Genomic DNA, 27,100 nt, shown 5'->3' on the forward strand with positions numbered 1-27,100 from the left:
CACCATTAGCTTCACACCAAATGAGGACATTTTTTTGTCCTGGAATTATTTCCATTTGTCATATTTAGTGGCTCATCACTTTCTGTCTCTTTGAGAATGATAGGATTTTAACAGCCACTTTGCAGATATGCATCTCAAACACATCTGCAAAGCCTGGTGCTGAGGTAACAGAAATGAGGTTACACATTGAGCCTCACCTCCTGGTTGCACTCAGAGGCCATTTGTGTGAGCAAAGACGAAAAGAAGCTGGAGTTCTGGAGCAGGACTCGACCCATGACGCCAAGGTAGGTGGACATTACCACAGGATATCGCTGTAATTACACACATACAATCAAATTTTCAGATACAAAATCACAAGCACAAATTGTTGCTTTTACATACCATTTTTATGTACAGCAGTTCATTAAAAGTCATAAGTGGAAATAAGGTAGGCTCACTGACTCACAGCAGAATCCTGGACAGATGCCTATAAGCTTTAACTTAAGCAATAATCATTACAAGTCACTATATACATCACATTTTATGTGACTTAAAAGGACAACATGGAAGAATGCAAAAGGAAATAACCCTTTAAATGAATAATTTGAGTGTTTAATGTGATTAAAATGGTCAAATGCAGCATAAATAACAGAAAACATCTTCACATATTTTGTGCTATATATAACCTCAGTTCATATCAGAAAAATATGTAAATGCAAACTCACCTCACCGTCCACTATACCTCGGAAGATAGCTGGCAGCAGGGGCTGGAACATGTGGGCTCCCAGTATGGGGCTAACCTTTAAAGCTATTTCTACTACCTGCGGAGAGATGGGGAGAAGAAGGATGAGGGACACTCAGGAAAAGTAGCAAAGAGAAACAGACAGGAAGAAGTCAGGAGGTAGGTGGACATAGAGCATAAAGGTCAGGCAGAAAATACAGTAAAGTGTGCTAGGACATAAGGAGCAAAACTGAGTTGAAAGTTTGATCTATCAAATTCTGATCCATCAGTTTAGTTCAGTCGGTGAGGTTGTACCCCTCAATGCAACAGTAAGCATCAAGCCGCAGCCTGGCCACACAGATCACAGGCTATGGGGACTGATGGAGACAGTAGGTGTCAACATTCAAGGAATACGTTTCCTATTTTGATCTGTGATATGTTTTGAAGGCAGCAAAACAAACTTCATGGTTGGCAGGCTACCATAGACCAGATGTACGTCACTAGTTCAGCTTTAGGCTACATTACACAGAAGTAAACAACCCACCTCCTGTGTATACAATGAGAAAAGTGCCACAGACATTATTTCACAAACATTCAGATATTCCTTTAACATTCTGTGTGGAGATCAGGTGGTCATACTTAAATTAGATTTTGTTTTTTTTTTACCTGGGAAATAAGTAAACAAACAAATCTCCTGAGCAATGCATCACCAGACAACATATTTCTCACACATTGTTTTGTCATGATGGGACTGTGCGTATTATTGCTATAAATGCAGAGATAAGGAGGTGCTATAGGAATCTTTATGGACAAAAAAAAATGCTCGGTAGAGATGGTGTCCTTGTGTATATCGTAGTAAGGCGGAAGACCTGGCATACAATTTGATATCCATATAGAAGAGGTTGCTGAAGGCTGCTTCACTACAGAACTGATGTCCATAGCTGCTCTTTCTTGGTCTGACTGAGGCCTGTACAGAAGAGTAGCAGACTAGGACGAGTCCTTGACAGATACCACGCTTGACAGTAACTTGTGCAAGTGGCTTTGATTTGTCCCTAGAGTTGTCTATAACAGTCGTATTGTGTCTTTGCTGATGCCCCTTGGTGTCATATTGATGTTGTGGGGTTCCAAGAATTCCAGTATCCATGTGTTGGATTGAGTTGAAGGCTTTGTTGTAGTTAATCCGGGCAGAGCACAGATTCATATGTTCTGGCTCTCTGGAGCTTCAACAATAGCTCTTTCCTACATGGTTAAATATGTTCAAGAACTAATTAATTTTTTAAATAAAGATATAATAACAAATGCAGTTTTTTGTTTTTTATTTTTCTTTTTTTTTAGATTTTTTTTTTTTTTTTCATGGAATAATTGCATTGAATTACCACAACATATGGTATTAAAAGTACCAGTAATATTTTTATTTATCTATTTTTCTTGTCATTATGTAGGAAAGTTTGGGCTGTGTTGTTTTTTATATAATATTTCAAAAATATCTACATCCTATAGAAGAAAGTCTGTCTACTGCAAAAGTTTGATGTTTGTCTTTATTTTGAAACCTAAAAACTTAAAAATAGTAATAAAAATGTGGTTCTTCAAAAATGACAACAAATTTCTATTACAGTATATTTTATATTATATACATTTATCTTTTTATATTATATTAGATATTTATCAAAAAGTATGAGTTGTCTTTTTTCAAAGGTCACACAGCATTTGCAACTCTAAAGTTTTATTCAGCTGGGCTGGGGGAAAATTGTCTCTTTGTTTTAATTTTTTGGCTAAAAAAGTTGGCAAATTGGTTGCATTTCTCAGGAGGATTTGTAAGTTTTTGAATCATAGCAAACAGAGTGCGAGAATTGTTGACATTCCTGTTAATCATTTCAGATAAATGCAGCTCTCTGGCCTTGCACAGCTCATTGTTATAGTTACGCAGGCTTTGTTTGTAAAGCTCAGAGTAAATTTGAAGTTTATTTGCATTCTCTTTTTAGGCTGGTAACCACAGTGGTTCATTATCCAGATTTCTTGCCTATAAATCCTCTAACTTAGCATACTTAGCTTGGCTGTTTAGCTTAACCGCTTACACCTGCACCCTCCAGTACTGGGAGTTAAGGGGTTAACATCTGGTTTTAAGGGTGTAACGTCAGGTCTGTAAATGTAACTATAAACATGTGTGGTATCGGCAGAAAGTCCAGAATTTCAACTAACAGCTTAGTAAAACCACTTCTATAACCACCAAACATAGTTAAGACAACAAACAATTAAAAGACCAGACCAGAAGGCCGAAAAATATCTAAACACAAATTATGTCTCCCCGTGTCCACTCAACAGCATGAACACGGATAAATGAAAATGTGGGGGAGAAAGCTGGGTGAGGGGACATTAAAAATCCTGTCACTACAGACTGGTCAATTAACAAATGAGATCAGTGTACATGAACTCTTTAGAGAAGCCAATACCAAGTACTCAAGAGACGTCTTTGTAGGGGTGGCCATGTGTTATGTGGACATTCTTGTTTAGTGTCTGCTGGCTCTTCTTTCCCCTGACAAAATAATTAGTAGAAGCCAGATGTTCAATAACGCCACCAAGCTTTACAAAGCTTAAGCTCTTGGGTCTTATAGCCTTTCTGCTTACACATTACTTAGGCTCTGCAAATAGCAGAAGTCTGCAGTGATAGCATGACAAGCAAAGATACGTGTGCACACTGTACATACACACTCAACAAGGACCCAAAACATGAGCACTTGTAGACCGAGTTAAATACTTTTATCATCTTCAAAAGGCAGCACATGCAATGTCCAGGATATATCAGGCATTAGGCTGGCAGTTCTAACAGAATATACAGTATTTTGCTTTCATACGTTAACCGAAGATAAGAAAAACTTGTCTGAAAAATAGTTCAGAATTATGTCTGAGAACAGCACACATGATCATTTTAAACTATCCCAGTCACCATCAACATGTTGTCAGACCCTTTAGATTATAGAAAAGTTCAAGCTCAACACAGTGATGTCACATTAAACCAAATCAATTTTGAAATAGACTTTTTCATTTAAAGATGCAGCATTTCAGCAGTTCGGCCTGTTTACATTTTTTTGTTAAAAACAAATTTAAAAAATAAACACACATCCCAGAACCCAGAAATTTGCAACTGGAAATTAAAATTCAAAAGATAGAAATGCAAAATTAAATTATCACTGATAATAAATTATTCAGTTGTTTTCCCTTGTTGCTATATTTGACCACTCGAAACACGTGATAATGAAAAAATAATTTCTGCATCATTTGAGTGGAAAATGTTGCCGTAAGTCACATCACATTTTTTTTAACTTGTCACAGGCTAATTTTATGTAAGTGGCTAAAACGCTGCCAAAAACACTGATGACAGAAAAAAGTTACACTTCTTAAATGAGCTAATGAAACGAATAAAGAACGTTTAATTCAGTAGGGTAGCTCTAAATATTCCTAAAGTCTAGCTCTCAAATAATTTATAACCATAAAAAACAACAATAAAAGCTACATCGATTCTAGATTTGAAATGTCTCTGAAATTACTACAATGACACAAGCAGATTTCACTTGCTTAGTTGTGTGTGTTCACACAATGGGCGTGCAAATCTTAGCAGACATGCTGTTCTCGGCATAACCCGGGCATCCCTGCCCCTACAGCATCTCCCTGGAGGACCCATTGTTTACTGTGTTGCCAACTTAGCAACTTGTCACTATAATTAGTGAGTTTTTAGACCTCTAACTGTATTTTTTTTTTTTTTTTTTTACTTATATATATATCTCTCTGTGATGTGTACTGCCTCTAAGCTGGGAAATGGAAAATAAAAGGCGTCTGGTTAACTTCCTTTGTTGTGCTCTGTTAATGAGAGCTGCTCTTGCAGCTGAGAGCACAACTAGGTGAAAAGCTAGAGGACAAATACTCAGAAATTCTGAAAAAGACAGTGGCCACTGCTTTACTGCTGGAAACAGAATGCTGGTTCTTCAAGAATGTCGAATCAATCTAACAGCTCCCCAATTAAGTAGCGAGCAAATTTCAGCAAACAGATAAATTTTTATAAATCATGTTAATTTACATGTGTGCTACCCTATGCAACAAGTCTAAAATAAGTCTTTAGTGATGAGAATATAGGATAAAGCTGACTGACTTTCACTATGAGCCCCTCTCGAAGCAGCCTGTGCCCATTCACAGCTAAACCAAACAAGCCAGCCTAATCCGCTCTGGTTCGTCGTCTCAGAAATCACTGCAGCATCGCAGAATCAAAGGAGGTGTGATAATAACTCGGCAGTGTTGTAAAATATGCATCTGATTTATGGCTCCCCAGCTAGCCATAAGTATCACAGAACTATGCAAGATGACCACACGATGTTAAGATATTCAGTCGTTGTTGCATGCATAATTTAGTGCTGATTGTGTAAGCTTTTAAACCCAGCTGAATGCTAGTTGCACACATTAAGCCTCATCATAATGTCACACCCTCATACTGTGATGCTGGCTTGATTTGCCATGAAAGCACACACAAGGTGGGCCTGTTCTGCTGTTACTACCTCCTTTTCTAGCTCAGAGGCATATCAGAGAAGGGTTTATTTTGATCCCCCATTTTGCTTCAGTTCTTTTAAAAATCACACCAATCTGCCACAAAGGTGCATCAGCCTTGTGTTGAAAAGGCACGTGAAAGGTATTTTCACTGTGAGCCTGATCTTCAGATGGCCATACAAAGCATGACAGATGTCATAAACAAGAAGGGAAAATAAAAAACATAAGACCACAAAAAAGAGCATAGAGGACAAATTGTGTAATACTGGACTTAATTTATACAAAGAGTATTGGTTTGACTTCACTTTGAAGGCAGAATGCAGAGGTCACAGTACCTTCAGCACTTGAACCTGCCCCTCATTTGTGATGTCCTTTAGCAGCTCACAAAAGGATTGACACAATGATTCTCCGTAGTTCTGAAAATAAAAGTAAAGAAATGCATAAAGTGAACATGGATGAATCAATAAAACATACAGTAAGTATGTGTGCGTGTCTCACCTGTAAGAACTCTGTGGCAGATAAGTAAATGTAAGCGTTGACAATCTGAAAACAGGTACGAAGATTCTCGGAGCTCAACTCTGAAACAGAACAAGAGATGCTGAAACTGACCAATTTGCCCAAGGCTAGTTTAACTAACAGACATCCAGGCAGGTTAAACCAAGGTGTTGACCCTCTTACCTTCTATGGAGCAAAATCATGGGAAAACCACTTTATAAATTCAATTTTTCAAGAAAATTAACAACGCTAATAGTAACGATTAAAATATAATTAAAGGGAAAAAAAACTGCTTACTTAACTAAAGTTAAAGAATTCAAAAATACAACAAATCAATACAACAGAAAAATCACAGCTGCATAGCTGCCAGAATGAATAGAGAAGTTGTGGAAATCCATTTACACAAACTGAACCTTAATCGTTAAGCTTGATCGGCCTCATTATTATTCTGACATTTAGTCTGTTCTGCTTTATCTGTAATTTTTGCTTGACCTCAATAACTTGTGTTATCGCACCGCGTTAAGGCTCACAGATCAGTGCTGGATGAAACGAGAAGATTTTCTCAATGTACAGAGTTGATTAATTATTCTAACACATTCTGACGCACTAGAGATCCAATGAAGCATAAGCTCAAGAGGTTGTAAGTTATGAGGCCAATTCAAATGGGATTAAAAATGAAGCACAAAGCACAAGTGGGCAGAAAAACTCAAGAAGACACCAGTAAAATTACAACGCTAGTATCCACAGCCTTTTATCATCACAAAAGAGGACATACCCTCTAACAAATCAAGAAGTGTATCCCATAAAAGAAATACAAAAAAAAAAAAAACATTCTGAAAAGGTTATTGCATTGCATCAAGAAAGAAAACACCCTTGAGGAGAAACACCTAACAATTTGGACCAGGCAGCTGCACACTGGCTAATGACATACACAGGTATGACCTCTGCTTGGTAAGGACGTTTACATACAGGAGTCAAGGTACTATGACTCTACAGTAACTGCTAGTTGTCTCTTTAAACATCAGTTATGTAATATAAATGAAATCAAATTTTATGTAATAAAATCCAGCTCAGAGTTGAAAAGGAAACCCAGATTGCCCACAAACAGAGAAGGGTTCAAATTTGGTTAAAATAATCTCTCCCTTGTCTTCGGGACAACTAAAACTTTAGTTTGTCTTTGGCTGAAATGTCGTTGTAAAACTGTGAATCATCAGCATAGCTGTGAAAATCAATGCTGTGCTCCTGATGACATCCCCAAGAGGCAGCATGAACAGATTAAAAAGGATTGGACCTAATATTGATACTGCGGGAACCCCACACTTGATTTCAAGAATTCCTGACGAGCATGTATCGAGACTTACAAAAAATAATCCCAAGTGCATACTCAGAGAGCAAGTTGTTTGTTGAAAATACTGTATGGTGTTATATACTTTTCAGAGTTAGAGAGTTTTACATGCTACATGTAAAAGGTTTTCAGGAGGAGGAAAGACAGCTTTCTAAACTTAGCCAATTTTTTTTTAATAATTACAATTGCTTGCCAGGCTAAAGAGTGAAAATAATGTTTAATTTATAAAGAGTATGAGGAGAAAAATCAGGAATTCATGAGCTGCAGGAAAGAATATGACAAAGAGTTCAGTTTGGAAATGCACAGTAGACAGATGAGACAGGAGAGGGAGACCAGAAAAAAAAAAAAAAGTCTCATAAACAGATGGACACACACTTAGATCGCAACTGCTACAAGATCTACAATTGTTCCTGTGTAATACATCATTGCACTCTGAGCTGCTGGTACGTACGAATATAGGTTCATGCCATTTTAAACCAAATGACATTTCTCCTTATAAAGTTTTAAAAAAGATAACTATGGATATTGTAAATCATCTAAATTTGAATAGACAACACATCTTCTCATCAAAGTTGCATGGAAGAAGATGAAGAGTCCAGTCTGATTATGCAGGTTCATACAGGTGATTTTAATGTTGATCTATGCCACATGTTTTCTCTGCCATCTGTCACCCATAATAAGGTAATGGGGATAATGTATGCAGCCATCTGTTATTTGGTCAAGTATGTAATGTATTCCTGGGCCTATTTACTCAGCAAATCAGCTTATATGAATATTGAACACATAGTATGGAGCCAAATTACAAAACAAAACAAAAAAAAATAAAAAAAAAAAACATACAGAGTGCCAGCACATGAAATGGAGCATAACGATGGGTTTAACAGACAAATAGGCAAGTGTGCAAAGTACAGGAGAAACAAAAATAATGAACTGTGATGCTATTGTATGCTGAGACTGTGTGTAGCATGCTGAGGCATGAATAATGGAATATAGAGCATTTTAAGAGAAAAGATGAAAGCTTCACAACCATAAACTTGTTTCCTTTGGTCACACTCTTCCTTTTTTTTTTTTTTAAAGGAGAGGGTAAAGTAATAGATGGATTGACAGAAACTGAACAAGAAAATGCATATGTGCTGCAGATGGAGTGCAGATCAGCAGTACTGTAGAAGAGGTGCACAAATGATGCAAAAATTGCCTTTGGAGAAGCTTGGCTTAAAAAAATCGTGGAAAAAGGGAAACTAAATATATTATATAGACTCTTTACATGTAAAGGAAGATATTTCAATCATTTATTCATTATAACTTTAATAATTATGGCTTACAGCTTATGAAAACTCAAAAATCTAAATCTCAGAAAACTAGAATATTACATGAAATGAAAAAAAAAAAAAAAAAGGATTTTGAATACAGAAATGTTGACCATCTGAAGTGTAAAGTCATCCATAAGAACTCAGTACTTGGTTTGAGCCCCTTCTGCATGAATTACTGCCTTAATGCGGCCTGGCATGGATGTTATCAGTCTGTGGCACTGCTGGGGTGTAATGGAAGACCAGGATGTTTTAATAGTGGCTTTCAACTCTTCGGCATTGCTCGGTCTCATGCATCTCCTTTTCCTCTTGCTATTACAACATAGATTTTTTTTATGAGATGCAAAGTTTGCCTCATCAGAGAATAGCACTTCAGACCACTGCTCAACAGACCCGTTTGTTTTTTCTTTGGCCAGGTAAGTTGCTTCTGACGTGTTTTGTTCAGGGGCAGCTTGACAAGAGGAACATGACATATGAAGCCCATGTCCAGGATCCGTCTGTGTGGTGGCTCTCGAAGCTCCAACTCCAGCCTCAGCCCCACTCCTTGTGAAGCTCTCCCACATTTTTGAAAGGCCTTTTCCTGACGATCCTCTCCAGGCTGCGGTCATCCCTCCTGGCTGTTTTACTTTTTTCTTCCACACTTTTCCCTTCTACTCAACTTTTTATTGATGTGCCTTGATGCAGTACTTTAAGAGCATCCAACTTCTTTTGCAATTACCTTCTGAGACTTTCCCTCCTTGTGGAGGGTGTCAATGATTGTTTTCTGCGCAACCATCAGGTCAGCAAAATTCCCCATGGTTGTGAATTCTACTAAAATAGACTAAGAGACCATTTAAATGTTTAGGAGTCCTTTGCTGGTCTTTTGGATTATTTAGCTGGTTAGAATGTGGCACTTAGAGGCTACAACACGGAACCTTTTCACACTATTCTAATTTTCGGAGATTTAGGCTTTTAGGTTTTCATAGGCTGTAATCAAAATTATGCTAAATAAATGCTTGAAAGTAATGAGTCTATATAATATACTAGTTATGTAAATCTAGGTATGTAAAATCTAATCCATTATTATTATTATTTGCACAGTATTCCATTTTTCTTTAGTTTCAACAGTATATAACCACTTAAAGAATCTTGTGCACTAGTGATGTTTAAGGAGAAAAATCTAGGCAAATAGTGAATAGTCAATAGTGAATTTATATAAACATAATAGTGGATTTATATAAATATAAAATATACCTTTGGCCCAATATCAGACTGCTGGATTTTTAGCAAAATTGACATTTAAATATTTCTCTTCATAGAGTTCAGGGAAGCCAACAATTCTGGCCAGAACTGACAATCGATAAGTGAAATATGTCAAAAATAGTACAGATCACTACAAAGAAATGATCAAAGAGTTATGTATATGGACTGAGTGTTTTTTTTCTTCTCTTAAGATTTAAAACTGTTATATCTGCCACAAAACAAATGTTTTTCTTTGACACCACTTGGGAAAAACAAGCAAATAACAGGGTTCTGATGTTGTATAGCTGTTTTATAGACACACCATGAAATCTTCATTCAATACATCAAAATAACAAAATAAATTAAGTAAAATGGATTTGAAAAAAAGACAAAATACATACATTAAATGGACAAAAATGGATAAAAATTGCAATATAATTAACCATTCTGCCTTGAAGTCTATCAGTAAAGTTTAAGTTAATTTTAATAAAATGATTTGCATTAAAAAAAAATTATAGTCCACAATGACAGCACCATCTAAAAAATTGGTGGCCTCAGGGTGGTTGTTCACACCAACTGCTTTCACAGCAACCCTTTTGCAACAGCTGATCGACTTCTCGAATATTGCTTTGAACTGAGATGCCACGAGTAAGTCCCCAAAGGCTCAGATTGGCACAAACATGGAAAGGGACATTTGAGTATGAGTCAGCTAAGAGCGACAACACTTGAGGCACAGTTAAAAGGCTACTCCAGTTCAGACAGAAGGAAAACTAGTGGGTTGTGCTAAATATCTGGTAGAAGGGAAAATCTCTAAATGTAACATTTGGAAAATCAACTTGGGCAAAAAAATAACTAGTGCTTGCTGTGAAGAATTTCCCTAAGTTATTACACACTACCAGCTAAGAATATATAAGTGGACTTTCATCATTAATCTTTTCTAAATGCTTCAAAAGTTGTGTTATTCTCTCATAGTATGAATTTATCAGGAAAGCGTGTCCTACAGAGTTAGGATAGAGCAGAATTTAAAGGGCATTCACACCAGCCTTTTTGATTGGACTCTAAGTCCATTTGCTTGGAAAGTCTGCTTCATATGGAGTATTGTGAATGTGCAAACAAATTCTGATTTAAATTAAAGCAGCAGACTCGGTCCGCCTAAAAACGCAGGTCTTGGCCCGCAAAAAGCGGACAACAAAACAAAATGCAGTGTAAGTTCATGGCATTGTGCGTAAACACAACTAAAACATAAGCGCATGAGGGACGGTAAGTGGCTCTGGATGAGAGAAATGCCATGTGGTCAAATTCGGAAGAATTCAGGAAAAGTTGTGATAGAATTCTGTTTAACCCAAGACCGCTAGGATCTGATGCAACACCACATTTTGCTGTTATGTATTAAAAACTGAAGTTGTCCTGCATAAACCAACAGATGAGCAAATTTTCTTCTTTGTTGTAACTATAGTCTTTTCCTTTAGTAATTCTTGGTGCAGAACAACCTGTGGCGGAAAATAGAACCCTTTATTTAAAAGGTAAGATTTATTAAAGTATTGCAGCGTGAACGGAAACTTGGTCCACAAGAATGTTGCACCCCTCAACTGAACCGAGCCCCCCAATCCACCTGAGTGTAGTGGACTATCCTGATTTCAATGCACTCACAAAAAGTGCCAAACACCTATCTGAACAAAAATGCAGACGAGTAGGTGAAATTTTAGAAAGTGACAAAAATCCCTGAATACAAAAAATATAAGCATAGCATTTAAGAACTAGAGGGTTTATTTGATGGAGAGGCAGACGGCAAGAAATGAACAAGCATTCTAATATTTGGAGAATAGCAAATGCGCCCATTTTATCTAGATGACCTCAAACTAATATTGCAGACAGGTAATGTGTTTGTTTGATAATTGTAATGGTGAGGTAACTGTTTTAATGAGCCAGCTTTTGCGAAACTTAAGCTCCTGGGCCTGACAGCATAGTGGGCTCACAGGCCTAAAAGAAAAGGAGAGTTAAAGATTTTTTCTTGTGTGGTAACTTGTCGTCTGTCTACATCAGGGGGATGCTGGCATCTTGGACCCAAAATCCAACTGTGACTGATGTCAGACTGACTTGCTCATATCAGCTCACCTGCCAATCAAATGCATTAACTGTCTGGTTTTGCTGTTTAATTAATTAATTTCTGACCTTCAAGCCCTAGCTTAAGGAAAGTATTTACAATTCAGATTTACTTAATAATGTCAAAACTGTGGGGGAAAATGTGAACATGAGGCTGAAAATGAAAAACCAGAAAGAGAGAGACCAAAGGGAAATGCAACTTTTAAGAATAGTACCCAAACTGGAAGTATATTTGGAAAGTTTAAGCATTACCCCAAGGTCAGGACTAAGGGCCACTGAAACATCCCTCCAGCAGACGCAGTAGCAGAACTGATGAGTGAAACAGCATAATCCACAAGGCCATTGCCTTCCACTGTTTAGCACCTGGCAAGGTCTTAGGGCATTAGCTAATTAGTCCCACGACCATACCACATGGCACATGAATGTTAGTTTTGCTCAGCCAGTCAAGATAAGCTAATGCTAGGCTAAGAAATGTTATTTATAAGAAAGGTAACCATTTACTTTTTGTATTGTTTAATATGCAAGCTAATTAGTTGGATGCCACTTGAAAAGGAAAGTCCCTAATGTTTTATATATATATATATATATATATGTATATGTATATGTATAAAATGGGGCAATAGTTCATGGTAGCAGGGGACCCAATGTCAGCCACTAAATAATTTACTTCAATAAGAATTTTAAATTTTTTGTTCAATCCTATTAATTAAATTCGATAAACCATGTTTTTGTAGTGAATCATGCTCAGCCAAAATGCAGTGTTACTCCATTTCTGAATTACTGTTACTCAGTTAATCTCCCTTAAATGTTAGATGTTTAGAAAATATCAGAAAAGCCACAGAATGTCGCTAAATCATAATAGGCTCTTTTGCCAAAAATGATAAATGCTATTAAATTTTCACAAAGAACTGGCAAGGAAGAACACAATCACTCTCCACACACAAGCACACAGTGTCATAATCAACTAGTCCCAAAAACAGCTGCTAAGGCGCGGATTTAGATTAGTCAGCGCTTCCTTCATTGCCCATGGCATATGCTGCAAAATCAGCTTCAATTATCAACCTTAGGAGAAAAATTAGCCTCACATGCAATTGTATTTACAGCTCCCTATCTACCTCCAATGTTTGTTGGGATACTGTTAGAATTTATGGTCATTTTCCAAACCAATTTTCGCTATGATTGTGCAAACAGCTAAATTTAACAGATACTAATATGTTTTGCCAAAATCTGCACTGATGTTCTGTAAGCACAGATTGTGTTTGCTGGGATCATTTAGTCAATTACAGGAAGTTTGAAATCAGTCAAGTCCCAAGGATGAAAATTTTTAAAAGTCTTAGCTTAAAAGTAATAGAAAAGGGTAAATAAACATCCTATAAGGATACAGTCAACAGAGGCCTCAGATACAGCAGCAAAACTGAGTAAGAAATTCCCTTGGTGTTTGGACTGAAGAAATCTTTGAAGTCATGGATGAGTAATCATGCTTGAAGGAAGCGATGAAGTGGCAAAAATCAGCTTTACAAGGAGACCGCCCATGTATAAAATGACTGCTATGATGAGAGTTCAGAAAAAACTCCCAGTGTTGTGCCCAGAAAAAATAAATAAAAAAAAAAAAAACAAAATTGAATTTTTGCACTCTGGTGACACAATAACAGCTCAAGGATACACAGGGCATATAAAGCTAAAGAGAATTCAAGAGTGCATGATAAAAACAACCAGTGTTTAAAATACCAAAGTTTACTTTAACAACAATAAATGTTGACAGATAAGCCTTGACAAATATATAATAATCGGCATAGTTTTTTCTTTTTTTGCACAAAAAATGGCGAAGCGCAAACACTGTCTGATAAAGCTAAAATCAAAGTCATTACAGTCGGTTGAGCCTGAAATTAAAAGGTTATCCTCTAATGTAGTGGTTTCCAACCTGGGGTCCGGGACCCCCCATGAGGGTCCCCCAAAGAGCACAGGGGGTCCCTGAGGCTTTGAACATTAGAGCCATTGTGATTAACATCCACAAATTGTACCTATTTTAAGGAAAAAAAATAAGGCTTTATGTTGTTCATCTAACTTTGGCTTTATCAAAAGGACAAGACTCAACCAGAATACATAACATATACAGTGAGAAAGCCTAAAACCAAGCATGGTTTCAGCACAGGGTGGAGCAGGGGGTCCAAAGGTTGGGAACCACTGCTTTAATGGAAATACCTAGATTGACCCATGAAACATATTAGCTAACACTCTCTTCATGGGGGATCATCTGATGAGTCCTTGGCAGCACCAGTTACCCATAACCGACTGATATGACTGAATATATGTGTATGACTGAAAGGGAGGTTGTGGAAATGATACAGGCAGCAGAATTTTGAACTGGTTTCAGTTTATGGAGAGACTTGTCAGGTAAAGCGTCAGCAGCCATGAGAAGGTCGTTTGGGATTTTGACAAGAGCAGTTTCGGTGCAGTGAAGTGGGTGAAAGCCAGACTGGAACTGTTCATACAGATTATTGAGAGAAAAGTGATCATGAACCTGAAATGCAACATTTCTCCCAGACATGTTTCATTAATGAAAGGGTGAAAAAAAAAAAAAAAAATTCAGGGTTACCATGATAGACATGAATGACTCCACTACTGTAGCTTCACTTGCTTTCCCAATATTTTGTCTGATGATATATGTTTAAAAATATTGTATTACAAATTTAATCACTTTAGAATATGGGTTCAAAGTGTTCTCAGGCTTCCAAAACACTGATTTCATGTAAACCAAATGTCCAAAGGATAAAAATGTAAGTGGATGCATCTTATTTTTTATCTGTGTAAATATGGCCTTAATTTCAATAAATACACAGGCTTTATAGAGTCAAAATCCTGTGGACCCCTTTGGATTGGGGGGTGGGGGGGGTGGGGTGGGGGGGTGACCATGGACCCTTGGTTGGGGACCACTGTGCAAGACTATTAATGAATGTTGAATTCTAAATATAAAAAACATTAAAATTTCAGTCTTTTTCTTTTTAAAATCACTGTTTTTTCCATCTCTAACAGTCCCAAAGCCACATTTTACTTTAGCTCCATCTCTTGCTCTCACCAATCAGCATAATCTCCTGTGTTTACACTCTACATCAACACAAGTCAGTGCACTGCGTAAACTAAAACTTGTCCTCGTTCAGAGCATAGTGACAGTGACACCAAGTGTAACACAAGTCTTACAATTTAGCTGCAACAAGGCTCCTGAGATTTTAATTAGGGAATTTGCTGCTCCAGTTTAGCAGTGATGGAACAGGGCTCGTTATCACACAGACCAGGCTACATACCTGGCAAGCTGCAATATTCTCACCAGCCCAGCTCTGTCAATGGCTCACATCCTTCCACTGCTCTCTGTGGACTAAATAAATTAACCTCCTGATGTTCAAGTGAAAGCCAGCCAGAGATAATGATTGGTGGAGGATTAACTGAAAGATTAAGGTCAATTTACTTTCTTTTATGATTTTCTTCCTTATTATACGCCAAAAAAAGTACTGCATAAAAATTATGTTGGTATGTTAAATGCATTCAATTAAAGAATTTCTAAACTCTGATAAATAGTTCGGACTTTCAGTCACTCCTCCAAGCTATTCATTATATACCATCATAGACACTTTAAATTTTATCTGCTGTGAAAAGCTACAAGGTAATTAGCGTATTTTAAATGTATTAATGTTACCTTATGAATAAAGTGCTTTTCACAGTTAACACAACATCAATGCAGGAAAAGGCAACAAACTTAACACAGGAAGCAAGGAAATATGTGTTTGGTTGATTATTTCTCAGCTTTAATAGCACCAAACTTGTGTTGTATTATAAACTGTTGGTACGTTTTTGCGGGGTCTACTCACGTATTTAGCTTTGTTGCTTACAAGTTACATCTCATTGCCATCTTGAGCTGGACTTATACTCAACCTCATGCCGTTGGCTGCGGCGTAGGTCTGCAGAGGCTCGACGTGCACCTCTTCCAGACCCGACGTGCACTCCTGTAACCGACAGTTACGTGGAACTGCTCTCTGTGATTTGGTCAGTTTGTGATTACGTGTTTCAGGATTTTTAGAGCTTCTCACTAAATTTGTGTGGTAACCGGATTAGCGAGTATAAAACCAAAAGCAAAACTAAAATAAAACTTACGGATTTTGCACTGCTAACAAAATATGAACAAATTTGTGAAAGTACCAGTGGTCAAACGATGAGTCAACAACAGAGAACTACCAAAAAAAAAAAAATAATAACTCAACATCCATCTTGCATCCTACCTGTAGTGTGGGATCTCTCCAGGCAGTAAAAAAAAACAGTCTTATGTTGTCTCTTGCTGATCTCTTGTTCTGTCTCGCTTTTGTTTCCTCTCTTCATTCGATACTGTCTTCTAACGTTTCTTTGCTGAATCAGCCATGGTGCGCATTCAAAACAGCTGGTTTGTTTACATCTGCTTTCTAGAGTGTGACAAGTGCGCAAAGTGAAACTCAGCTGCAACATCACACAGTGTCCCACATGAAAAAGTTCCATGGTGCAGTTTCTCGGCCACGGAATGAAAAGTTACAGAGTGGGTCTTTAAAGACATACAAAAAAAAAACAAAAAAAAAAAATTTTAAATAATACATTTTAGGGTGCACTAACTTTTTAAGCTAAAGAAAAAAAATGTTTATTCAGGATGGGAAAAACAAACTTTGGCAGCTATGAAATGCCAATGCACACTTTGCACATGAGACTGGCAGAAGTGTCAATAACTGACTTTCTACTGTCTGTGAAAGGGACACTCTTACACCTCTAGATCTTTACACAGCAATCATTTGTCTTGTGACTGCCTAATGCTGACTGCTGGCTATATGCTAAAAGTATAAGGTAAGTTCATATTCTTTCTGTCTGCATTTAACAATCTACGTTTTGACATGACATAGATTTGTTTCATAAATGACAGCAGGTCCACCTTTTATTTTACTAAATGGTACATAAGACTTCCAAAGAATATATTCACACTTGCTGTCAAATAGGGGCAATTTTACATGTAAACCCTCCTTAATCTCCCCTCTGCTGTCAAAACAAGTTGTCTTGCAAAATTATTTTGCAGCAGCAGCCCCACTGCATCCTGTGATTAGTGTCTCTGAATGACTGTGATGGTTTCAAGCAAAGCAACAAGCCAGAGATAATTTTTTTTCCCCGATACAAGGATGATGAACTGGTGCAACAAGAATCTTCTCCAGCACTGACAGAAATGTGATGATAGGTCTGGCTTTGAGTGACTAAGCAGTTAATAACCACTATCACAGCTTAAAGAAACGTTTAGGAGCTTAAAATAATCTTAGAGACAGAGGCACACTAAACATGAAAAAACATGTATTAAAGCATGTAAGAGCAGCATTAGAGCATGCAACGTCTCACCAAACACTGAAATGTCTAGCTGATCTGCTTAAATCAAGTCAATACCTTTTTAATTGCTTCACAGTAAAGCAAAAATGTCCCGGAAAGGCATGAAATAGTTCCACAATGTAGATTTTCTTTTTGTGGTTGTTTTATATATCCAAGAGCAATACATATACAAACTGTTGGTACCCTTCGGTTAATGAAAGAAAAACTCACAACCAACAATTTTGTCCACGTCTGCACACACACACACACACACACACACACACACACACACACACACACACACACACACACACACACACACATACATATATATATATATATATATATATATATATATATATATATAATTATAGCAGCCAGATATGTAGCTCGGGAGAAAAAGTGAAAAAATGTCAAACAGCTTTAAAAGTTACAACTTTTAATGCTATTTTGATTGACAGACTTCAAAACACCAACAATTGGTAAGCTGAGCTCCAAAAATTGACTGATCGCTTACATGCTGACTAGTGGACTACATGCCCTAAAAATACTATTTTACTACAGCAGCGCCAAAGTAACGTGTCATTCAAAATGTCATAAATTGTAAGAGATCACAAAAGACCTAAGTTGGGGGAAAGTAAAACAGGTTATAATATTCTAATAGAAAACAATACTTTATTGTTGCCAGTTTTAAGAGCAAAATGTGCCATTTATTTTAGGAGTTTGACAGGCTGACATGTTCATGTTTAGCTATCTAAATAATGCCAATTGAGCATTATATTTGGTAAAGAATGCACTAATTTTACTACTAACTATTGGAATTCAGCATCTGGCCCAAGAAAACATCAGCATGTAGAGGAGACAGGAAATCAACTATAAATCTTACAAATCATGTGCAGCTTTCATTTGAGCCTGATGTGCTCAAGCACACTTAAAATAAATTGAAAGAAAATAGAGGAAATCTGTACGTACATGTATAACCGTATAATTATATACTTATATTTATGTCTTTCTTTTTTCAATACAACCAAATCCCATAAATGGAGATAATCTTTTACCTTCTGCCAAGGTTTAAGTATGTGATACTTAGTAGCCAGTGCAGGAAAAAGATTGGTCTGAACTTTCATGTTGTTGTCACAGACAGACAGCCTGAAGCCTGGCGAGATGGAGTCTCTCGTGATTCTAATCTCACAAATTTAGCGAGAATGACTATATCTCATGGTACAGAAGAACATTTGGTGTGCATCCAGATAACTTTCCATAGAAATAGCAAATCAAGGAGTTGACCTTGGCAGAGGAAACGCTCTCCTAGTGTCCAAATCCATACAGAACATTAATGAAACTTAGATTCTGTGTTTTTTGCACTTCCCACCATCTAACCTGTCCTTTGATGGTGTCCTTTGACACCCTCTGTCCAAAATTATGTTACTCCTCCTTCACTTCATCATTAGAGACGCATAAATCAATAACATGGCAGCTGATGACTGTGAAAGGCGTTACTTTAAGGATTTTAATCAATCGTGGATATCAGAATCAATAGTTACCATTTTCCAGACTTCTACAAACGTATTGATATTGTTATTAACTTCCTCTTTACAGGAGTAAATGAATAACTCTTCGACAAAATATTTCAGCATCTTCATTAGGGATTAATTTAGTAATCTCCTCCTAAAGACAAAGCTTTCACATTCTAGGTTCTAATACTTGTTTTGGCATTTTTCAGCCTCCACCTGTATAACTTTCAGTTTTTGTGTCTAAATTTTGATGTGACTAAAGATGATGCTCTGCACAAAATAAACAACTAAAATATAGCTGTTTATCTGCCTGCTTCTTTTCAGCTCAAGATAAGCACCTCCTTTATCTTTCCATCCATCCAGGTCTAAGCATAATGCACAACCTCTCCTTTTAGGCCGCCTTTGGTTTATAAATTTTCCAGCCATCACGTCTTCATACATTTTCATCCACTGCCTCCTTGTGATGCTTAATCAAGCTCTCCCTTTTCTTGATCCTCTTAATTCCCTCCTCCACCATTACTCCAATCCATGACCGTTTTCCATAGTCCTTTGCTTTTCTGTATCCAACAGATTCCCAATCTGCACAATAAGTGATAAAATGCTCCAGCGAGCCAATCAGACCACATGAGTGCTCGTATTAATCTAACTCATTCGTTATGTGAGGAGACACTAAATCAGCACTGTTCCTCATCACACTGAAGGCCGCACACACAAAACAGCATGTGAGGTGTCCCAATGCTCTGGGCTTGTGATAAATCATCCAGCCAGCTCAATTCAATCTGCAACCTCTCACAGCCGCCTACAGATGTAGAGTAGTGGCTCGGATAGCTTGAGGGGACTACAAACTGCCACGACTGTGATCCTCACAAGCTACAATAGCCTGAGGTAATGAAGCTGTGGAAATTAAGTCTGTCCCAGGGGATTTTAGCAACTTTAATGCTGGTTTATTCTATCAACTTGTACAGCTACAATTTTCTATCTTCGTGGAGAAATCCTGAATTTGGTCTCATCGTAATCGAATGATCCAAAATGCTTTACAGTCGCATCATTCCTCATATAGATTTATTTTATTGTCCCAGTCCTGATATCATTAAGATGCCCCAAAATAACTTGAAAGTACTTGTCGGGGGAGGGGGAAAGGGAAAAAAATATATATATATATTTTCACACACACAAACAATTTAAAAAAAACAAAAACAAAACAAAAACTGAGAAATCACATGTGAGCTCACCTAGCAGAGCAGACATATTCTGGAAAATTCTGAGTAGTTCTGGGGTGATGGCTGGGCTGTTCTCCAAAGTCACCAACCTACACAGTGAGGGGGAGTGAAAGAGGAGAGCATGCAGATGGGGAAGTAAGAGGAAAGACAAGGGAGAAAACACATAGGAAATGATAAAACAGGAAATGGGAGAGGTTGCCAGAAAATGGAGCAGAAGACACAGATTAGATGTGGCAAAAGAAAATGGGATGGGAAATACAACGGGACAAATTACAGAGACAAGAAGAACAGAGAAAGCATAGGAATTACAAAGGTGGGTGAACATAATACATGGTGAAGAAGGTAGAAAGCAAAGAGAGGAAAAGAGAAAAGTAAAAACAAAACTAATGTTAATGCTCTGTTCAGTGTCACAAAGAAAAAAAGAAAAAATTAAATACGTAATATAAATCTGATAGTTATCTGACTGTTTACAGTTTTCACATTTTGTTCTAAAGCAAAAAAAAAAGAAAATACATTTTGGAGAATTTTGGCTACTGACAAGTCATAACAGCAGGGTTCTGCTAATAAAATGCATTTGACTAATTTATCATCAGCTAGTGTGAAGCACCCCTAGAAAAACAAAAGGTTGAGCAATTTGACAAACCCAGCATGATAAATGGTAATGTTCAGGACAGTACCAGAAGAAAAAAGATTGGCTCATTTGGAAGTGTTGCCTGAAAAAGTTTCTTCTCACTGAAATGAAGCGCTTGTGTTCGCAAAGTTGCATCTGAACAAATCGTGAAGCTTCTGGAGCAACATTTCTAAGTGGAGATGAATGGTTAACGTACAGCTCCAGGAGCCTGGCACCTTGCAGTTGGTAGCTAACTTAGTAGCTTAAATCAACAAATATTTCTTTCATCTGATTGAAATTATTCTGATCCGATATCTAAACCTAAATGTTTGCATAGACACTAAATAACAAGATACTAAAAGTTGATCGCCTACAGGTCGTGTCATGGTACCGATATCTGAAGCTTGCTTTTAACCTTAGCAGAAAATAGATGAAAAAGTTCATCGTGTCCCATCCAGGAGCTTCGGGAAGAAACTCAAAAGTTTTTCTTGTTAAATTTACTGTTCAGGGAATGGAGTACTAAAAATACTTAACTCCTTAACTTGTTGCTGTACCCTGCCTCCATGTGGCTTGTCCACAAGCAGAAAGAACACATTAACCCCAATCAAAGAGACAGACTGAGATTAAGTGTACATATGTTTTCCTGTTCATCATTTTATCAGAAAAGTTTAAATCACCCAGCGATCCCATAAAAAAGGCATTCAGATCAAGTCTGATCAATTGTGGCTGAACTGTTAGGCTAAACTGACAATAGAATGGCTTTAAAAGAAGAAAAAAAAAAAAAGGTGATGGCCAGAAGTCCCAGTCACAGTCTACATCTCAACCTGACCAAAACGTCCACAAACCTCAATGAACTGCAGCAAGTTGGAAATAAGGGCAGGATAAATACACCACTATGAAACAGACTTGATGCCATACAGATAATTACTTCAAGTTGTTGTAGCTTAATCAGACTTTATTTATTTATATAGCTCTTTTCATATAAACTCAAAGTGCTTTACAGAAATAATAAAATGTGGTTCTACAAACTCATGGGATGTACTTAGCTTTTCCCACTCATTGCTTCTAAAATAAATACTGACAAGGTAATAGAAAATTTGCTGTTGTTCATCTGATGTTGTATTTACCTTATTTTTAAGACCTCGTAAGGAACATATGATTTTTTTACACTGTCCTAACACATAAAACCTTGGAATAAAACTGTATTTTCGTTTTTCATGACTGTATGTTAATTAAGAAAAGTACATGCAAGTATACGTGTTTGCAAGTATGATCATCTAATTATGAGTGAGAAACTGTTTTTTTTTCATTAGGCTGATAGACTCTATTGTTTTTGTTGATTCTGGCGTTTTGACTTTTACAAAAGAGCTTAAATGCTTGTATACAAACAGGACTGTAATGTTAGTATCTAATACATGGGATCTTTTTTAGGCTTAAAGGCTCCAATGTGTGATGCAACCATCATTTGTCTTTGAAAGCTCAATTCGAGATAAGAAATTAATATGACAGAGAGAGACAAAGAAATAGAGATAGAAAGATAGAGAGAGAGAGAAACAACCTATAAATGATAAAAGCATAAGAAAATGGCACTGCCTTAGTAAGAAAGCAAACATATTCAGGGCACTGCTGCTTGTTGGGCAGGATAAAAGACAAGATAGAGCGAGGACTGTGGCTTTGAACCACAAATGTTCCTTTTTTCTAAACCAAACCTTTTGCTGGTTGTGCATTTGCAACAGAGAAAGTTCTGCAGCAGGTACCTTAGATGGCTTTAAAATGACATGCTTCAAAAACAGTAAAAAAAAAAAAATGGAGTCAAACAAATTCATTGTACACCAGGAGTATTTGCCTGTGAAAGAGCCAATTTAAACAAGAGGTAATTGTAAGCTCATTAATGACTACTTATCTGCACAGTGTTTGCATTTGTGTTTAAACGTGTAGTCAACATGAGGCTGTAAATTAGGCTGATTACTAATTCGACACAAAAGGAAGCAACAGTGCAAAGGGGGAAAAAAATAAGATAAAATGGTCTGTAGCCATGGTATTCATGTAAAGGGAAGAGATGAAATGTTATCAGCAAGTGGTTTACAAATGTCTGCCGTTTTCTACTGCAGTTCATAAATGTTAGTGTACTGCATGTGTATCCATACCAAAGCTCCAGTCCATCTTCTAGCAAATAGACATGTGGCGGTTTAGAAACATCAGTGCTGAGCTGGATGACAGGAAGAAGGAAAGGGTACAGGTTCTTACTCTCAGCCCCAAGGCCCTGAAGAAAACACAAAGATGCAGGGAAGTCAATTCCTGAAAACGACAACCTGACAGGGGATAGAGGCAAGAAGGTAAAAGCTGCACTGTACTGTTTGTGCTTCGGCGTCATCAAGGTTCTCATTTGAGGACAGTGGTACAGATTGGGTTTATAGACGTTCAATGTACTACAGCAGTTACACAATGTTTCCCTAGAATCCCTCATCATGTTCCACCACTGGTAAGGGAGCCTTGCTTTTTAAGAAAAGATAAGGTGGACTAAAGTGGGAGTCCCCACTTTCCGTCGCAATGAAAAAAGGGAGTCATGTGTAATAGCTTTTTGTATCCAAGGCCTTTAGTTTGGCTAAAAATACTTCTTTAACGTACATGAGCTATTTAGTCATTGCTTTAGGTTCCTTTTATGACCTCTTTAAAACAGCAGAGGCCCACTGAGTTTAATTATTAGATAAAGAAAAATAAATTGTGGAGAATAACTGCAGGAGCTAAATCACAGCTCTTTTACTGCTCATTTGGAGTTTAATGACCTTTAAGATAATATTGAGGTAAGTAAGAAATATATTTCTTTGGTAAGGTGTAATTAAAAAAACACTTTTTTTAAAAATAAATACGGCCATGTAGAATAAGGATCTGATACATTGGCCGGCTGATATATCGGGTGATATTTGTGTTTCGTCCGTGTATTGGCTGTTCGCTGACATATTTTTCCTAGCATAATTTACAGAGAGGCGTCCACAAGCAGCTGTGTTGTTGGAGATGCTGCAATCCACGTGCAGAGCATGCATTGCCCCTCCCCACCAACAGAGTGCTAGTGGAAAGCTCCTGCATCGTCAGCTTAAGTTGTAAAATTTCAAATCATCTTTTAACTGTTTGAAGGGACATTTTCTGTTGTTTACTGGCCAAACTCAATATCTGCATGTAAATATATGTTTTCACTGGTAATACACATATGCACATATAAATGGGAGCGGCTTACTACTCGGAAGTTGGAAAATCTGTTAAAAGGCAGCGTGACCATAAAATACAATAACGATCAACATCACACTAGCCTTCCCCAGACAGAAGGAGCTCAAGAAGAAGTTTCTCCTTGACAAAAAGGTGAACGACACTGCCTAAACGAGCCTGAAGCTAACTTTTTTCATTTGGTTTTGTTAGACAGTGTTGCTCATTACCATGGGCAGTAGATCCTGCTATAATACGCCAGCCTCGTTGGTACAGAAGTGTATGTTTACGTGGTTTCCGTTGCTATCGTAGTCATAAACACCAGCATTCAGTCACAGTAAAGCCAAATTAAAAGTTGTCTTTTACTTTGAAAAAAAGCCGGGGCTGTGTTGAGGCCAGTTTCCCCGTCAAGATCCATTCCCCCTGTGAGAACCACACTTCCTTCTAAACACAGAGGAACAATATCTGACAGTCTAATGGGACGTAGTTTGCAATATTTATGAAAACACGAACCTCTTCACCTGAGTGAAAATTCCACAAACTATTGGATGACATGCTTTCATTGGTGTTGTCGAGGCTTTTTGAAACACGACGGCTACTTTTGTTGCAATACGTGTTTGAGAAAGTGAGGTGCTAGAATACACTATATGTTAGAAAGCAATCCACGATTCCAACATTAGATGGAAGTAATTCTTACACAATGTCCCTTTAATTTAGCTGAAAAATAGCCATACACTCTGAACTTGGAAAAACAAAGTTTGTGGATCAGAATGAAGAACGGGAATGTCGAACACTTTGTCTAGAAAACTGCTTGCCATTGTGTTTAGGAAGCTGCAGCCGTAGCTGTATGCAACGTGTGCATAGCTTAGAAACATCGGTCAAAGGATTACATAATACCGACGTCACTTCAGTTCCATGATGTTTGTGGGAGTCTCATCCAGTGACCATTGTGCTGAAGTTTGGCCGTGTGTCGTCCACACGGCTGTGTGTCTCTCTGGTTGTTCTCTGATCGGCGCTGTTTAACACAGCTGTGTGGTGATGAGAGAACAGCAGTTGTTCACTCATTAGTGGTTCTCAAAACACACAGATTGCAGCAGCTACTCTGCACCTCATATTTGTTCATGTTATTTAAAAATAATTCATTGGCACATGGACCAACCTCTGAGGAGGCTGATGAGGAGAATAAGTTCACGCAGCAGGATCATTAGCTATGGGAGCAAGTACAGGCTGATGGGAGAAAATGCAGAGCATCTGTTTCCTCCATTGTGACCTACAGCTCCTAAACTGGGAGAGTTAAGACTGTTTAATGAGGGGTGTGTGGGGTAAAGAGTATTGGAAGTGGGACAGTGTGTATACTATTAACAATTCTTTTTAAGTGTTTTTTTTGTTTTGTATTGTTGTTTTACACTTTCCTTACCTTAGGAAAGACATTTGCATTACCAGAGATTATGTAGGTTATGTGCATTAAAACTGAGGCCTAAGCACTAAACAACTAGGTGGGAAATGATGGGTTACTTTAAAATTAAATTTAGTACAGTGTGGACTATATTATGCTTCTTGCTCTTTGCTACTATGTGCAATAAGGTCATTTTTTTATTTTATTTATGCATAAATATTTAATTTCAAAGAAATTACTTGACGATATTAGAGGACTGAACTATTTTTGTTTTTTTATTTGAATGTATGTTTGATAGGATTCAACCAAGATTAAGTTGTTAAATGCTACTGTTTGCAACATGATTTGTTCTACCTCACCTTTCAACCTCTCTTTAGCATTTGTTCAATTTTATTTTGAGTTCAATAAATGTTTCTTTAAAAATAAAATACAGAGGCTTGTAGCATTTGTTGTCACTGTGTCGTTTTTATGATGTCAATTGAGGAAGAAAAAGAAGTATTGGCTCCAAATATCGTCTCAAGAAAATCGGCAGCCTGTATCGGTCATTGGCTAAGGCTGATGAGGGGGAAAAAAACAACCTATCACGCATGTCTTTGGACAGTGGGAGGAAGCCGGAATGCCCATAGAGAACCCACAGGAGAACACAGAAAGACCACTGTACAAACCTAGTTGTAATGTTTGTTTTGTAATCAAGTGAATATATTTTAGCTGTAGATTTTAGGCAGGGATGGCTTGAATGAAGCACAAAAACTCAATTGCAATACAATGTATGGGTGCCTTACAAAACACAAGTTTACACACACACAAAAAAAAAAAAACTGTTTATCCCAAAATAATTCTGCACACACATTAACTCAGACACTTTAAGCTTCCGCCAACAACCATGTTCAGTCACGCTTATGAATTATGCACTCTGAAAAACTATTTCCCCTTGAAACATCACTTCCATCTTTTTCACACATCCCCTCAAAAGCCTGGCTGTTACTGGAAACTTAACCACTGTCTGACACCATGCCCTTTCAAAGCACCCCATCACTTCATATTTCATGTCATTTTGTATATTCGTAGAAAACGCCCACAAAAAGTCCCCTGAAGTCATGGAAGCACAAATGTGTGTGCCTGTGTGTGTATGTTTTTGGGGGCTCTTTGAACGGCAGAATTAATCTGTATGAAAGGCACAGAGGATCCAGAGTACCATTTCAGAACTGTCAACATCGTTTCACTGATGGCATGACATTAAATTGCTCTCTCCTGCATCTATGTGGGTGTAAAAGAGAAAAAAAGCCTTGCTCAATCCCCACTTGGCACAACCCTGCCTCTCCATTACAAACAGCCAGTCACTTCCAGGTAAACTCAGCCAAGTTAGAAAACAAGCATGTGAAAATGCCAAATTTTGTAAGCTTAACAGCTGACTTGATGCCACCAGGTCATTAATGGACATGACTGGGTTATACTGCTCCCCAGATGGACTGAAGTCATGCGACAGACTCATCTACATCCTGCAGCAAGAATATGAAGGCTCTGCTATTTCAGAGAACTGCAACTGTCTTTTGTCGTCTGCATGGCTCATACTTGCCATTCAATCCCATTTATGTTCTCTTTGTGTGATAAGCAGGAGTATAAATAATCCTACAACAATGCTAAAATGAAAAAAAAACTTAATTTGTTCCTTAGCACAACTTGGGTAGAATATAACTATGAGACAACACAGTTTGCTAATTCAAGGCCCATCAGCTGTGCACCATCATGTGTCTCATTTGGTTTGCCAGATGTGCTCTTGTATTACCCTCTCAAAGGGAGCTTGTCATCATCACTTAGTATTTCATCTGCCACTATGAAGTATTGCAGCCGCAACCACATAGGGGTCCAAATCTTATTGAAGGCTGAGGCAGGCGACATCAATCCTCTGGGGAATGGAGCTTGTGTCTGCAGCTACTTTTCTATTAATATAACTTTGTGGCAAACCGAACTGATATCAAGATGAATGACTGAAAAATAAACCATCATACAATATGTCCCACAACCACGCCAATGCTACCAATGTACATAAAATATATTTTTATTTGTTATGAAACTGAAAAAGTGAATCTGAGA

General features: G+C 37.5%; 1 protein-coding gene across 1 annotated transcript in view; it reads right to left on the minus strand.

Moving 5' to 3' along the window:
- Nucleotides 1–27,100, minus strand: part of ipo11 (importin 11) — a 134,182-nt gene that overhangs the window by 33,228 nt on the left and 73,854 nt on the right. The window contains exons 21-26 of the mRNA XM_041999342.1: nucleotides 22,557–22,672; nucleotides 19,812–19,888; nucleotides 5,732–5,811; nucleotides 5,569–5,649; nucleotides 705–800; nucleotides 198–311 (exon numbers count right to left, since the gene is read on the minus strand). Of these exons, the coding sequence (XP_041855276.1) occupies nucleotides 198–311; nucleotides 705–800; nucleotides 5,569–5,649; nucleotides 5,732–5,811; nucleotides 19,812–19,888; nucleotides 22,557–22,672 (564 nt within the window). The remainder of the gene's footprint in view (nucleotides 1–197; nucleotides 312–704; nucleotides 801–5,568; nucleotides 5,650–5,731; nucleotides 5,812–19,811; nucleotides 19,889–22,556; nucleotides 22,673–27,100) is intronic.

The sequence above is a fragment of the Melanotaenia boesemani genome, chromosome 11 (assembly GCF_017639745.1).
Source record: "Melanotaenia boesemani isolate fMelBoe1 chromosome 11, fMelBoe1.pri, whole genome shotgun sequence".
Lineage (NCBI taxonomy): Eukaryota > Metazoa > Chordata > Actinopteri > Atheriniformes > Melanotaeniidae > Melanotaenia > Melanotaenia boesemani.